Below are 16,650 nucleotides of genomic sequence, written 5' to 3'. Positions count from 1 at the left end.
GTGTGGGGATATTATACAGAGGAGCAGTGTGTGGAGGGGGATATATTGAGGAGCAGTGTTTGTGGGGAGATATTATACAGGGGAGCAGTGTGTGGGAGGGTATTATACAGAGGAGCAGTGTGTGGGAGGATATTATACAGAGGAGCAATGGGTGTGGGAGGATATTATACAGAGGAGCAGTGTGTGTGGGATATTATATTAATAAACAGTGTGTGAGAGGGATACTAAACAGAGGAGCAGTGTGTGGGGGGATATTATACAGAGGAGCAGTGTGTATGTGGGGATATTATACAGAAGACCAGTGTGTGGGGGGGGTATTATGCAGAGGGGCATTGTGTGGGGGGGATATTATACAGAGAAGCAGTGTGGGGCGATATTATACTGAGGAGCAGTGTGTGGGGGATATTATACTGAGGAGCAGTGTGTGGGGGGATAGTATACTGAGGTGCAGTGTGTGTGGGGGGATAGTATACTGAGGTGCAGTGTGTGGGGGGATATTATACAGAGGAGCAGTGTGGGGGAATATTATACAGAGTCGCAGTGTGTGGTGGATATTACACTGAAGAGCAGTGTGTTTGCGGGGACATTATACAGAGGAGCAGAGTGTGTGAATATTATACACAGGGGCATTGTGTGGGTATATTCTACTGAGGGGCAGTGTTTGTGGGGGATATTATACATGGGGCAGTATGTGTGGGAGAGATATTATGCAGACGAGCAGTGTGTGTGTGTGTGTGTGTGTGTGTGAGAGATATCTTACAGAAGGGCAGTGTGTGGGGATATTATACACAGGGATATCATGCGGGGGTACACTGAAGGCAGTGTGTGGGGGAATATTATAAATAGGGGCAGTGTGGGAGAGAGATTATGGAAAGGGGCGGTGTAGAGAGTATATTATGGAGAGGGGAGGTGTAGGGGGTGTATTATTAATTTTCTAAGGGAAATGCTTTATTTTCTGGAACAACTTCAAGGGTGCTAACACTTTTGGCCATGACTGTGTATGTGTGTGTGTGTGTATATATATATTATATACAGTGCCTACAAGTAGTATTCAACCCCCTGCAGATTTAGCAGGTTTGATAAGATGCAAATAAGTTAGAGCCTGCAAACTTCAAACAAGAGCAGGATTTATTAACAGATGCATAAATCTTACAAACCAACAAGTTATGTTGCTCAGTTAAATTTTAATAAATTTTCAACATGGGTGAAACATGTGGGTCATTTATTATTCAACCCCTAGGTTTAATATTGTGTGGAATAACCCTTGTTTGCAATTACAGCTAATAATTGTCTTTTATAAGACCTGATCAGGCCGGCACAGGTCTCTGGAGTTATCTTGGCCCACTCCTCCATGCAGATCTTCTCCAAGTTATCTAGGTTCTTTGGGTGTCTCATGTGGACTTTAATCTTGAGCAATTGAGTTTTCAATTGGGTTAAGGTCAGGAGACTGACTAGGCCACTGCAACACCTTGATTTTTTCCCTCTTGAACCAGGCCTTGGTTTTCTTGGCTGTGTGCTTTGGGTCGTTGTCTTGTTGGAAGATGAAATGACGACCCAGAAGATTCTTGATGGAGGAGCGGAGGTTCTTGGCCAAAATCTCCAGGTAGGCCGTGCTATCCATCTTCCCATGGATGCGGACCAGATGGCCAGGCCCCTTGGCTGAGAAACAGCCCCACAGCATGATGCTGCCACCACCATGCTTGACTGTAGGGATGGTATTCTTGGGATCGTATGCAGTGCTATCCAGTCTCCAAACGTCACGTGTGTGGTTGGCACCAAAGATCTCGATCTTGGTCTCATCAGACCAGAGAACCTTGAACCAGTCTGTCTCAGAGTCCTCCAAGTGATCATGAGCAAACTGTAGACGAGCCTTGACTTGACGCTTTGAAAGTAAAGGTACCTTACGGGCTCGTCTGGAACGGAGACCATTGCGGTGGAGTACGTTACTTATGGTATTGACTGAAACCAATGTCCCCACTGCCATGAGATCTTCCCGGAGCTCCTTCCTTGTTGTCCTTGGGTTAGCCTTGACTCTTCGGACAAGCCTGGCCTCGGCACGGGTGGAAACTTTCAAAGGCTGTCCAGGCCGTGGAAGGCTAACAGTAGTTCCATAAGCCTTGCACTTCCGGATGATGCTCCCAACAGTGGAGACAGGTAGGCCCAACTCCTTGGAAAGGGTTTTGTACCCCTTGCCAGCCTTGTGACCCTCCACGATCTTGTCTCTGATGGCCTTGGAATGCTCCTTTGTCTTTCCCATGTTGACCAAGTATGAGGGCTGTTCACAAGTTTGGGGAGGGTCTTAATTAGTCAGAAAAAGCTGGAAAAAGAGATAATCAATCCAAACATGTGAAGCTCATTGTTCTTTGTGCCTGAAATACTTCTTAATACTTTAGGGGAACCAAACAGAATTCTAGTGCATTGAGGGGTTGAATAATAAATGACCCTCTGAATAAACTTTTCACAATTTAAAAAAAAAAAAATAAAAAAAGAAATATTCTTTTTTGCTGCAGTGCATTTCACACTTCCAGGCTGATCTACAGTCCAAATGTCACAATGCCAAGTTAATTCCAAATGTGTAAACCTGCTAAATCTGCAGGGGGTTGAATACTACTTGTAGGCACTGTATATACACACACACACACACACACACACACATACACATACACATAAGTTTTTCCAAGAATGGTGGTGAGTGTAGAGGGCTTGAGGGGTGCAGTCGGAGCTGGGGTGGGGTGTAATATCCATGCATACGGCATAAATTGTTGAAATCGGAAGAAGACCTCTAAAAAAGCGAGATCAGATGTGGTGGATTTGAGGTGCAGATTCTCCAGCACAAATTTGTAATTTATTGTACATTTAAAGAGATCAATTTTCTTAGGATATAAAAAAAAAATGGCCTCCTGTCCTCGTTTGTTTCCTGGGAAACTGGGTAAAAAAAATCAGTAGGGGGGCACCAAAGGACAGTTTTGCACAGGGCGCCATTCAGGCTAAGGCCGGCCCTAATCCACTGAGGCCACCGTCTATCCACCATCCACCATCCACCATTTAGGGAAATCCCCTATAAGAGTCAGTATGTGGAGGTGTGCAGCATTACCCTCCATACACTCTTCCATGTGGAAACTGGTGAATATTTGTCTTCTCTTTCCACCTTCCACATTTACATAACTGTCAGGTAATGATCGGCCACGAGCATCTATACTAAATGTGACAGTCATTCTATGGGGACAGAGGCCATTTAAAAGCCTCAATATGGTTTCCAAATTAGTTTTAGGGTATGTCCGCATTCTGCGTTCCGGTTTGACAACAAAACTGCCCCTTCTGCAGACTTTTGACAAATAGAAACACTGCGTTTGACCAAAAAACGCAGTAAAAATGCATGCGTTTTCCCCGCGTTTTTGTTGCATTTTGGACAGTGCATTTTCATATTGAGAAATCAATGGGTAACAAATGTTGACAAAACGCAATGAAGAAGTGACATGCTGCTTTTTTTTTTGTCAAAGATTTTGACAAATATTTGTCAATAAAACGCTGACAAAAACACTGCAATGTGCACATGGAAATTCTGATTTCTCATTCACTTTGCTGGGGAAGGAAAAGCATGCAGATTGTCATTGATACAGTGCAGTTTAAAAGGCTCCAAAACATAAGAAAAAACGCAACGTTCGCGCATAGTCTAACATAAACCCTTTACTAGTCCTGTGTATTCTGACAATACTGCTCTATAGGCAGATCAGGCTTTTTTTTTATATATATATTTAGGTTGAGGCCCCTCCTGTACTATCATCACATATAGAGGCCCCCTGAAGAGTAATTACATATAGCCTAAGATAATAACACTGACACTGGGGGTACAGGATAATGACACTGACACTGGGGGTGCAGGATAATGACACTGGGGTTACAGGATAATGACACTGACACTGGGGGTACAGGATAATGACACTGACACTGGGGATACAGGATAATGACACTGACACTGGGGGTGCAGGATAATGACACTGGGGGTACAGGATAATGACACTGACACTGGGGGTACAGGATAATGACTAGAGATGAGCGAGCCTCTAAAGGCTCGAGTTCGGTTCGGTTCGTCGAACGGAGGCCCCGTTCGAGTTTAGCTCGACGAACCGTTCGACGAACCTCTCGAGCCCCATTGAAACCAATGGCAGGCAAACACAAACACATAAAATTAATTCAATAAAAGTCAATAACCCAGATCAACGTTGCTATAGCAACCCGCCTGTCAGCGGTGACGTCACCGCTTACAGCCTGCAGCCTCTGCTCACTCTCACTGAGTGAATAGACTACAGCGCACGGGGAGCAGCAGCGTCTTCCTCCCATGCAGTGCTGTCTGATGTAGCAAGTAGCATGGGTTGAAGGAGAAAGAAGACAGAAGACCATGGATCGTGAAGGGCTGACAGGGAGTAATAAATATGGAGTCTCTAAGTGTGTCTGTGTATTTATTTCTATTAAAGTATTTTTTCTCTCTGTGGTGTCATTTTCTTTAACCCTTTATTGGAGATTTTTAATGGCTGGGTCAAACTTGCCTGACATTATGAATCTCTGACTTAATACTAGCTAGTAAAACAAAGCTAGTATTAACTCATTATTACCCAGCAAGCCACCCGGCTTCAGGGCTGCTGGAAGAGTTGGATACAGCGGCAGATGATGGCGCTTCTATGAAAGCGCCATTTTCTGGGGCGGCTGCGGACTGCAATTCGCAGCAGTGGGGCCCAGAAAGCTCAGGCCAACCTGTGCTGCTGATTCCAATCCCCAGCTGCCTAGTTGTACCTGGCTGGACACAAAAATGTGGCGAAGCTCATGTCGATTTTTTTTTTTTAACTGTTTCATGAAATTTATGAAATAATTAAAAAAAGGGCTTCCCTATTTTTATTGTTCTCAGACAGGTACAAATAGGCAGCTGGGGGTTGGGGGCAGCCGTACCTACCTGCTGTACCTGGCTAGCATACAAAAATATGGCGAAGCCCACGTTATTTTTTTGGTGGGCAAAAAACTCCTGCATACAGTCTTGGATGGAGCATGCTGAGCCTTGTAGTTCTGCAGCTGCTGTCTGCTCTCTTCCATACAGACAGACAGCAGCTGCAGAACTACAAGGCTCAGCATACTCCATCCAGGACTGTATGCAGGAATTTCCCCCCCCCCAAAAAAATTATGTGGGCTTCGCCATGTTTTTGTATGCTAGCCAGGTACAGCAGGTAGCTACGGGCTTCCCCCAACCCCCAGCTGCCTATTTGTACGCGGCTGTGAACCAAAAATATAGGGAAGCCCTTTTTTTTAATTATTTCATGAATTTCATGAAATAATTTAAAAAAAAATGACACGGGCTTTGCACAATTTTTGTGTCCAGCCAGGTACAACTAGGCAGCCGGGGATTGGAATCCGCAGCTCATGGTGCCCAAGCTTTCTGGGCACCCCTGCTGCGAATTGCAGTCCGCAACCACCCCAGAAAAGGGCGCTTTCATAGAAGCGCCATCTTCTGGCGCTGTATCCAACTCTTCTAGCTGCCCTGGTGACAGGTGGCTCGCTGGGTAATAATGGGGTTAGGGCTAGCTGTATATTATCAACTGGCCCTAAGCTCGAAATTCATGGTGCCACGCCAATATTACACATGGCCACCATGAATTTCTAGTACAGATAAAAAAAAACACAACACACAGAAAAATATTTTTATTAGGAATAAAACACAACACAATTAGTGACTCCATCTTTATTGAAATAAAGAACCCCCCTCCGCAGTAATCCTGGGCCAAGGTCCTGCGCTGTCCAATCCAGATCCAATATCATCTGATCGGTTTGCTGAAAGGCAAAGCGATCAGATGATGTGTCAGCCAGGTTCAAGGGCTTGAATCACGACACAGCAGCTGATTGTATAAACAGCTTTTATACAATCAGATGAGGCATCAGTGCAAGAAAAACCCCAAAAACTACACACTTCTGTGCAGACTCCTGTCCGACAGCATCAGCTGATAGTTTAGCTGGGCGGTAAAAAGCCGTCCTCACCGCTCGACTTATAGTGTCAGCTGATTCCGTCAGGTTACCTCATCGGCTGATCATCGCCAGGTCTGAGAGAGAGAGCGAGAGAGAGAAGAGAGAGGAGAGAAAAGAGAGAGAAAAGAGAGAGAGGGAGAAAAGAGAGAGAAAAGAGAGAGAAAAGAGAAGAGAGAGAGGAAGAGAGAGAGAGAGAAGAGGAAAGAGAGAGAGGGAGAGAAAGAGAAGAGAGAGAAGAGGAGAGAAGAGAGAGGATAGAGAGAGAGAAGAGAGAAAGAAGAGAGAAGAGGGAGGAGAGAGAGAAGAGAGAGAAGATAGAGGGGAGAGAAGAGAAGAGGAGAGAAGAGGATAGAACAGGAGAGAGAGAAGAGAGAGGAGAGAGAGAAGAAAGGAGAGAGAGAGGAGAGAAAAGAGAAAAGAGAGAGAGAAAAGAGAGAAATGAGAAGAAAGAGAGAGAGGGAGAGAGAGAGAGAAGAGGAGGGAAGAGAGGGAGAGAGAGAACAGAGAGAGAAGAGGAGAGAAGAGAGAGAGAAGAGGAGAGAAGAGAGAGGAGAGAGAGAAGAGAGAGAGGGGAGAGAAGAGAAGAGAGAGAGAAGAGAGAGAGGAGAGAGAAAAGAGAGGAGAGAAAGAGAGACTGACTGAGACTGAGACTGACTGACTGACTGACTGACTGAGACTGACTGACTCACTGTCTGACTGAGACTGACTGACACTGACTTACTGAGACTGAGTGACTGACTGACTGACTGACTGAGACTGACTGACTGACTGACTGAGACTGACTGACTCACTGTCTGACTGAGACTGACTGACACTGACTGACTGAGACTGACTGACTGAATGACTGACACTGACTGACTGACTGACTGAGACTGACTGACTGAGACTGACTGACTCACTGACTGACTCACTGACTGACTGAGACTGACTGACTGTCTGAGACTGACTGACTGACTGAGAGAAAGAGAGAGAGCAATGCAGCCTCATTCCGTGAACTGCTCCGATTCTAGAGATGTGGCTCACAGCTGATGTCCGGCTCCTCCCCTCAGTGCATAATTAAATTAAATTAGAATTATAAATAAATAATTCTAATTTAAAATGAAAAATAAATTAAATTTTTTACTGGGACAGCCAGGGCTAGTACTCATGAACTACTGCTTCTTAGGCGAGCATTCTAACCATTGAGCTATCTTGACTTCTGCATTGCAGACTGAAGTCTCAGATTACAGCGTGGTTCACTTCAGCTGCTACGTGGAGAGGACACCGAACGCTCCCTGTCATCTTCATGTAACAGAGCTAGCAGAGCTGACAGTGTCGTGTGGATTACTTTGGACCTGGAGGGGTAATTGGTGATTTTAATAAAATGGTGAAAGAGGATGTTTATTTGTCTTTTATTCCAAATAAAGGATTTTTCGCTGTGTGTGTTTCTTTACTTTCACTTTCAGTTTAATCATGGAAGGTGTCTCGGGGAGACAATTGGCATGATTAAACTCATTATTACCCCGATTGCCACCGCACCAGGGCAATTCGGGATGAGTTGGGTGGAGTCCCGGGACTGTTGCATCTAATGGATGCGGCAATTCCGGGACGGCTGCTGGGTGATATTGTTAGTTTGGAGGGCTCCCCATACCGTGGCGCTCCCCATCCTGACAATACCAGCTTCCAGCCATGCGGCTTTATCCTGGCTGGTATCAAATATGGGGGAACCGCATTTTTTTTTATTATTATTTATTTATTTATTTTACTGCACGATATAGACCCGCCTGCCGGCGGCTGTGATAGGTTGCAGTGAGACAGCTGTCACTCATTGTGGGTACGTGTCTGACTGCAACCAATCATGGGCACCGGTGGGTGGGGAAAGCACGGAATAACTGATTGAAAAATGAAGCGGCAGCCATTTTCAAAAGAGGAAAAGACGCCGCAGATTTGTGACAGCCGTGCAGCGAGGCGCCCGTGATCAGTGAGTAGGAAAGAGAGAGGGATTGTGCTGGGGACGCAGGACGCATGCAGACAGCAACGTGTGCACATAGCCTTACTGTGAAAAGCCACGCTTTTGTTGATCGAAACGTTCTCGAACGTTACTCGAACTGTCGAGATTTAGCAAAAGGCTCGAGTTCGTCAAGCCTCTCGAACACCCCCCAAAATCACTCGAACATGAAATTGGCGAACCTCGAGCCTCGAACATCGCTCATCTCTAATAATGACACTGACACTGGGGGTACAGGATAATGAAACTGGGGGTAAAGGATAATGACACTGACACTGGGGTACAGGATAATGACACTGACACTGGGGGTGCAGGATAATGACACTGGGGTACAGAATAATGACACTGACACTGGGGGTACAGGATAATAACACTGACACTGGGGGTGCAGGATAATGACACTGGGGGTACAGGATAATGACACTGACCCTGGGAGTACAGGATAATGACACCGACACTGGGGGTACAAGATAATGACACTGGGGGTACAGGATAATGACACTGACATGGGGGGTATAGGACTCTGACACTGACACTGGGGGTACAGGATAATAACACTGACACTGGAGGTACAGGATAATGCCACTGGGAGTACAGGATAATGATACTGACACAGGGGGTACAGGATAGTGACACTGATACTGCGGGTACATGATAATGACTTTGGGGGTACAGGATAATGACACTGACACTGGGGGTACAGGATAATGACATGAGGGTACAGGATAACGACACTGAGGTACAGGATAATGATACTGACACTGGAGTACAGGATAATTACACTGACACTTGGGGTACAGGATAATGACACTGGCACTGGGGGTACAGGATAATGACACTGGGGTACAGGATAATGACACTGGGGTACAGGATAATGACACTTGATACTCGATACAGGATAAGCCACATGGGGTACAGGATAATTACTCTGGACACTTGGTTCTTCTCCTCAGCACCCAGCTTTCCCATGATATCAGAGAATGGGAAAGCTGGGAGCTGGGAGCTGAGGACAAGATGGATATCAGAATATATGAAAGCTGGGTGACGAGTAAGAGAGCTTCTTTCTCTCAGCTCAGCACCCAGCTTTCCCAATCCCATCCCATGCTGTGACTGCTTCTATCCCTCTTTCCCTAATCCCTACTGATATATGGTTACTGTGTGGACTTGACCCACGTCACACAGCAAGAACTTGTGCACTCAACCTGCACCCCCAAATCACACACATCCTGCACCCCCAAATCACACACACCGAGAACCCCAAATTACACACACCCAGCACCCCCCAAATCACACACACTGAGAACCCCAAATCACACACACCCAGCACCCCCCAAATCACACACACCCTGCACCCCCCCAAATCACACACACCTAGCATCCTCATGCACTGCATATCTCAGACAGACTGGCTGTACCCCAAATTACTCCTCTCTCAAACACACTGAAAACCCATATACTACACACAGTATCCCTTAACATCCCTGTGTCACACATAAATATAATAAAATAATATAATAAAAGATATCTTTATTAAATTTTCAAAAGTTAAAACCACTTAAAAAGGAGAGATGGACACAAGATTCACATTGGTCCAAGCGGTATCACAGTAAAAAATTCACAATCAAAACTCCATGGTACAACACAAAAGAGTAAGTATAATTTTAAATATAAAGTGCAGTACTTTCACATATCCACAAGATGGCAATATAACCATACATAAGAAGTCCAAGTGTAGTATTAAGTAGACAAAGCCCTAATTAAGTACATCTCACTCCAGCAAGGAGTATAGATCATAGGACGCTAGTCTACAAAGTAAAAAGACCAAGGACAGAGCAAAAAAAGAAGATTGCAAGTGAAGGTGACCACATGGAGATAAGGAGAGTGAGTAATTACCGCAAGGACCTCCCCTTGATGCACGTTTCGCCGTCGCTTCCTCAGAAGGGGACACCCCCCCAGTTCTTATACAAAGCTAATCTCGAATCAGCAAAGCGCCTTTTTCCGAGACAAGGTAGGTGGTTGTTTTTTAACAGGTTTAATTTTTTGTTACCTTCCGTCCTAGTTACAAAAGCACTAAAGCAGATGCTTTGTGAGGAACCCTACGAGAAACTGGTGCCCATCATGCAGAAGGGAGTGGTGATGTCAGCACTCACTAAAGAGGTTGAGTCTGAGATCACTGAGGCCCAGGATGAGGCACCATCTGGGGTTTCAGCTAACAAGTCTTTTGTGCCCCTGAATCTTCACCGTAAGGTTTTGTATGCGCATCATGACTCTGTCTTGGCTGGTCACCCAGGTGTGAAGGGCACGCTGGATCTCCTGTTGCGTAGGTTTTGGTGGCCCAAAATCCGGAGGGATGTGGTCTCTTATGTGTCTGCTTGTACCACCTGTGAGCGGTCTAAGCTATCACAATATCATCTGTCCAGGTGTCTGCTGCCATTAAGTGTACCTAGCAAAGCTTGGATGGATATTTCCATGGATTTAATCACAGATCTCCCTCCTTCTGCTGGTTATGCAGTTATTTTTGTTGTGGTTGACAGATTTTCCATGATGTCACATTTTATTTCCGTGCCATCTCTACCGAATGCTAAGATGTTAGCTCAGGTGTTTATACGTGAGATTGTCAGACTCCATGGTGTCCCATCTGACATTGCCACTGATAGGGGTAGTCAATTCATTGCTAATTTCTGGAGGGCATTCTGCTCTTGTCTACGGATAAAATTACCTCATCCATCGGTGTTCCATCCACAGTCTAATGGGCAAATAGAGTGCATGAATCAGAGGTATTTGCACTGATTTGTCTCAAATAAACAGGAGGAGTGCTCCTCGTTCCTCCCTCTAGATGAGTTTGCAATTAATAAACACCATCATGAGTCCTATGGTGCCCCCCCTTTTGTGTTTATCATCAACAGCTCAATTATGTACTTTCTTCAAAGATCAATCTTCTCGGGTACTAGAAGAGGACCATTTGGGCTCAGTGTTATCGTCTACTTGGAGAAAGGTTCAGCAACATTTGCTTAGCAGCATGGGTTCTAGGTATAAGCCTGTGGTTGACAATGGACGTGTACCTGGTCCAGACCTGTGTGTGGGGAATTTGGAGTGATTATCCACTAAGAATATCAAGCCTAAGTTACCTTCACTTAAGTTAGGACCTCAATTTGAAACTGACCCTCAGGATTTGTTAACAGGCGCCCAAAAAGATGAAGCTTGTTGAGATTCCCTATGCCTAATATTTCATTCCCTCATAGGAGATGTGGTTCTGCCTCCATAGAGAGTTGGACAATCCTGCTGATTTTGGTGCCATTAGTTGACATGAGTCTAATGTGTATGGACATCATGCCACTGATGATGACATACCAGGCAGATTTAACAATAATGTCCCAAGAAATGGTTTTATTGATACATAAAAACCACGTAGCAATAAAAAAAACACTGTAGTACACGTGCTCTGGTTTCGTAACATTGATAAGTGTCTCATAGCTGCAAATAATCCACACCCTTGCCACTTCCCGAGTTCAAAAGTGTTTTTGCTGCTGAGAGCTATTTTAAAATGTCTTCAATATACAGGCAAGCTATCTATCACAGTGCTACAAAAATATCTTGTGTTATAACTGGGAATGAAGACCTTTATAAAACAAATGGTTAATTACTAATTACATATAAAAACATGGAGTAATGTAAGCCAATTCCTTGACCATTGAGGAAGGATTCTCCAGTCGTGCTGTATGTGTGTTACCCACCAATACCATCTGTAAATAATACACGAACTGCATGTGACTTGGTTTAAAATTGGCCACAGCAGCCTTTATTACCTATTATTTACATACTAACACAAGGGGGCGCCGTCCAACGGGCGACCCCAACAAATAACAATAGGTAACACAGTAACCAATACAGTAAATATACAACCCTGAGTAGGCCCAGTCCAGGAACCACTTCTCACCCCAGTATCCCTGGCCGCAACACACCGACCCAGAGATGAGGTATTAATCACCTACGGATTAACCCCCCAACTTTGCAGAACCCCGTGCCTGCAACATCCCGGAACCTGGAGCCACCATACCAAGATGGTGTCTCTCTGTCCAGTTACCATTGCCTTCAACCGCCTCTGGACCAGACCTACCCCCCGCTGCTGTGACAAAGAAACAACCCAGACCAAATTCCCCTCGGCATTAAACACAAGGGAGGGTGGGCGGGGATCGTTCCATATCCGGAAGTCAAGAGAGAGGGGGTAAGTCAAAGTCCTTTACTTACACCCCTCAACTGTCCCACCTCTTCCTCCAGGGAACTCCTCCTACCCACCAATCCCTTTACTCTGCCTTATAAACAAACCATTCCTGTTTCCATTAACACCATCACTCCTTCCCTTCCCTCTAGTCATGTCGCCCCTCCACCCTATGGGTTCCATGGCTTTCTTAACGTCATATAAATCCCTCACACATTGTAGACAGCCGTTGGCTGAAGGATGGTTTTGTTGTTCATATTGGCTGGCAGCTAGCTCTGATGACTCCTCCATACACAGGGGTGCTCGCTCTGCTAAGAGGTCCTGTGTCTTTACAACAGCGGCACTGTCAGACCCCTCTGGTGGTGACTTAAATTACTGAGAATAGGGATAGACAGTCCAAAATCTGACATGACATTTCCTTACTGTATCTCCACCGATATCATTTGACAGGTGAAGAATTGGAGGTTCATTCATATTGCACTGTCAGACAAAACCGTAAATACTGGCAAGTTCAGGCAATGTTGGTCTAGTGTATATGGGGACTTTTAATTTTTTTTTTTACCAGCTAGCACTAAAACATATAACATATGGCTTTTGTCAAATGTCTTTTGTAGTAAACCAATGGCCAATGGTCTGCAAATAAATGGAGAGACATGTCTAAGATTGGTTGAGTTTATGGCCCAAAACTCATACATCTCAATGACTCGGTCCAGGTCCAAGATGTGAATACACAGGACATGGAGGCCATCTGCGTTTCATGCACATACTGTCCCTTTGAAACTTTGACATATTTGGCCTAACTTGATTTAATTACTATGATTTAAAGTTTGACTTCAGGACTGCAGCTCTCAACTGCTTAAATAAAGGAACAGTGTCAGTAATAAGATATTTGAAATATCAGAAGTCTGAGTATACGAGTTACTGCTGATAAGACATTGGCTTTACCCAGAAAGAAACGAGATAGCATGATGAAACGTTACATCTATTCCACATACTCTCCACTGATGTCAGCACACTTACATCAGTATTCCAAGTTCTGTAAGCCTAGCAAAAAGAAGCCATCCGTAGCAGCCATGGCATCAGAAATGGCATACAATTTGGTACCCTTGAGGCGTTTCTTCAGGTTCTGGTGAATAAGGTGGGTGGTCAACCAGCTGGAAGCCCAGCTCTGCCAGTTTTGCCGTGGTCACTTGTGCAGTGTGAGTGTAGTCATTGTCTTGGAGAAACAAGATTCCTTTGGACAGCTTGTCGCGCCTTTTGGTCTTCAGAGCTGCCTTCAATTGGTCAAAAAGTTCAATGTAAAACCTTGCATTGATGGTGGAACCCCTTTGAAGGTAGTCCACTAGCAGCACGCCCTCCTTATCCCAAAACACACATGCCATCCCCTTTGTGGCTGATTTTTGCACCCTGAATTTCTTTGGACGAGGAGAACCACTGTGCCTCCACTCTCTTGACTGCTTCTTGTTTTCAGGGTCATACAAATAAATCCAGGTCTCATCCATAGTGACCAGTCGATCCAGGAAGTTCTTATCAATCTGGAAACGCTGACAAATGGACTGGGAAATTTTTTTGCATGCTTCGCTGATCTGTTGTCAAACATTTGGGGACCCACTTTGCAGATAGCTTCCTCATGTCCAAATGTTCATGGATAATGACACAAATATGTTCACGGGAAATCCCCATGATGTATGCTATTGCTTTAGCTGAATTTCATTGATTCTCCAGTTTGAGATTGTGCACAACATCGACGATCTCTGGAACAACAACCACTCTCGGTCATCCAGGACGTTCCTCATCATTGGTGCTGAAGTGGCCCGTTTTAACTTTGGCAACCCAGTTCTTAACTGTGGAATACGAAGGGCATTGATCCCCCAATGTCTGTGACATATCACCATGAATATCCCTTGTGGACTTTCCTTGCAGAAACAAGAATTTCATCACTCCTCTGCTCTCAGTTGCTGTGAATATCGCATTAGACCGCGTGCATAGAACACTGTTGCCATAAGCAACAAACACAACATTTTGAAAACGAATATTAGACAGATAAGGCTTTCATGTGATGTAACATTCGTTACCATAGAAATAAAAAAATCACAATGCCAAAGACTTATCAGCAGCCCCTCATGTATAAAAGCAAGCACAAGGTCTCGTTACTTCTGAAGTACTCCACTTTTAGTATCCGCAATTGATTAATTTCTTACCTCTTGTCTGTTCTCCTCTAGCTGCTGATCATATTCACTCAGTGAGGCCAAATAGATAAGACAATTAACTTTTTCAAAGCAATGAATCCACTTCTTTCTCTCAGATTTTTGACCTCCAACATCCACCAACCTACATAAATATAATATGATTATCAGTAATCATAGAGCCACAATGTCTGCCAATGCTTGCATGGCATCCTTATCATTTGAAGTTATGACACCATCTCATGTATCCTAACTATATAACTACCAAATCCAGACTGCTATCATGAAAATGATGGAAATGTAGAAATGGTACAAATTGAGCCATCAAACATTAATTACTGGCCCTGCAGTAATTACAATGGTAAAGTAGGCAAGTGCTTTGTGAACCATGATAGGGTGGGAGACATAAATATGGATAATAACAAATGGTGACATTGCTGACCCTATGACTATTTCTGTTGAACCACTATAACAGCTGGCCCTTCATGTAGTGGGAACCACCTTTTGGAATATGTTTAGTGCAACAACTCCATTCCTGACTATGAGTGTTTAGTTGCTAAGTTTGTGTGCTGTTAATAAAGATAGAACAAAAAACAAAACAAAAGAAAGGAGGTCACAGGAAGAGCATGTGACTGTAATCTGTAGTCTTCCTTTCCTGTGTTCTAAATGAGAGGATGCTTGCTGCAGGAGCTCCACAGACACATAGAAATGATTACTTGCTGATTTATGAAGCTTACTATATTTGTTCATGATTGTTCCTGAATAAAACAACCGTTTCTGTGTTGCACGCTTGGAGAGTATCGATGATAATCCGCTGCCAACAAAAACAGATAGCAATGGCTGTGGGGGGCAATTACTAAAGCCCATGACTTGTGCGCCAAGGTACCTTGTCTTGTATATACATAAATAAACAAAAGATACTCCAATGTATACTTTGGCCAAAATGGGACGTCTGTATTACTTGGAAAGCAGGTGCAATAAATTTCGTTCTAACGGCAAGATTTATTACATAAATTCTTCACAAATCCGGAGTCCATAAAATCAAATGATTTCATTGAAATACAGTACTATTAAAGCAGGTACAGTACAGACAAAATGTTTGGACACACCTTCTCATTCAAAGAGTTTTCTTTATTTTCATGTCTCTGAAAATTGTAGATTCACATTGAAGGCATCAAAACTATGAATTAACACATGTGGAATGAAATACTTAACACAAAAGTGTGAAACAACTGAAAATATGTCTTATATTCTAAGTTCTTCAAACTATTTCCAGTGACTACCTCTTGAAGCTCATCAAGAGAATGCCGAGAGTGTGCAAAGCAGTAATCAAAGCAAAAGGTGGCTACTTTGAAGAACCCAGAATATAAGACATATTTTCAGTTGTTTCACACTTTTTTGTTAAGTATTTCATTCCACATGTGTTAATTCATAGTTTTGATGCCTTCAATGTGAATCTACAATTTTCAGAGTCAAATGACTAAGGGTGCCAAATACACTGAAACAGAATAACCCAAATAGTGTTATAGAAAATAATAAAAGGTAAATACCAAATTATCAAAAAAGTTCCATGCATGTAATATTATGGGCATAGATGCCCAGGCTGTATGTACAAACAAAACTGAAATTACCAAAAAAGACCATACAAAGAGCCATAAAATATTGCGAAAAAATTTGCGAAAAAATCATGCTACCAAAAGTGCAAGTGTGCATACCTAAAATATGTGTGTATGTTTGTAGCTAAAACGTGATATTATTATATTAATTACAGAAAAATTCATGCTACCAAAATTACGAATACGTACCAAAAAAATAGTGTTTACCCATAAAAAACTCTGCTGAGATAATGTGTATATATATAAAATAGTGAGACATATAACTATAGATATAAACAATTACACCCAAAAATACAATTGTCAGAATACAAATAATATATCACTGACGAAAAAATTTTTTATGCTGAAACACGTGTAGGGACGGACGCCAGCACCAGCAGGAGGAGATGCCATTAGGTAATTGCTATGGATCTACTTTGAGGGTATTATTCTGATCGCTATGGATTTAATTTGATGGTATAACCCTGATTGCTATCTGTACCCTTTATTATTTATGACCTTGCCTGCTTATACATACAATCGCTCTATTACTACTAAAACCTTTCTGATAGTGCAAGCAGTGCTGTATATATAGCGTTGTACTGGCATATTTATTTCACTCATTTCTCCCCTGCTGTTTATGTTGGTGTTTTT

General features: G+C 43.5%; 1 protein-coding gene across 1 annotated transcript in view; it reads right to left on the bottom strand.

Moving 5' to 3' along the window:
• Positions 1-16,650, bottom strand: part of GNA15 (G protein subunit alpha 15) — a 178,527-nt gene that overhangs the window by 5,467 nt on the left and 156,410 nt on the right. Inside the window, exon 5 of the mRNA XM_075338089.1 lies at positions 14,417-14,546. Coding sequence (XP_075194204.1) covers positions 14,417-14,546 — 130 coding nt within the window. The remainder of the gene's footprint in view (positions 1-14,416; positions 14,547-16,650) is intronic.

The sequence above is a fragment of the Anomaloglossus baeobatrachus genome, chromosome 1 (genome assembly GCF_048569485.1).
Source record: "Anomaloglossus baeobatrachus isolate aAnoBae1 chromosome 1, aAnoBae1.hap1, whole genome shotgun sequence".
Lineage (NCBI taxonomy): Eukaryota > Metazoa > Chordata > Amphibia > Anura > Aromobatidae > Anomaloglossus > Anomaloglossus baeobatrachus.
This window is presented reverse-complemented; position numbering and strand designations above follow the sequence as displayed.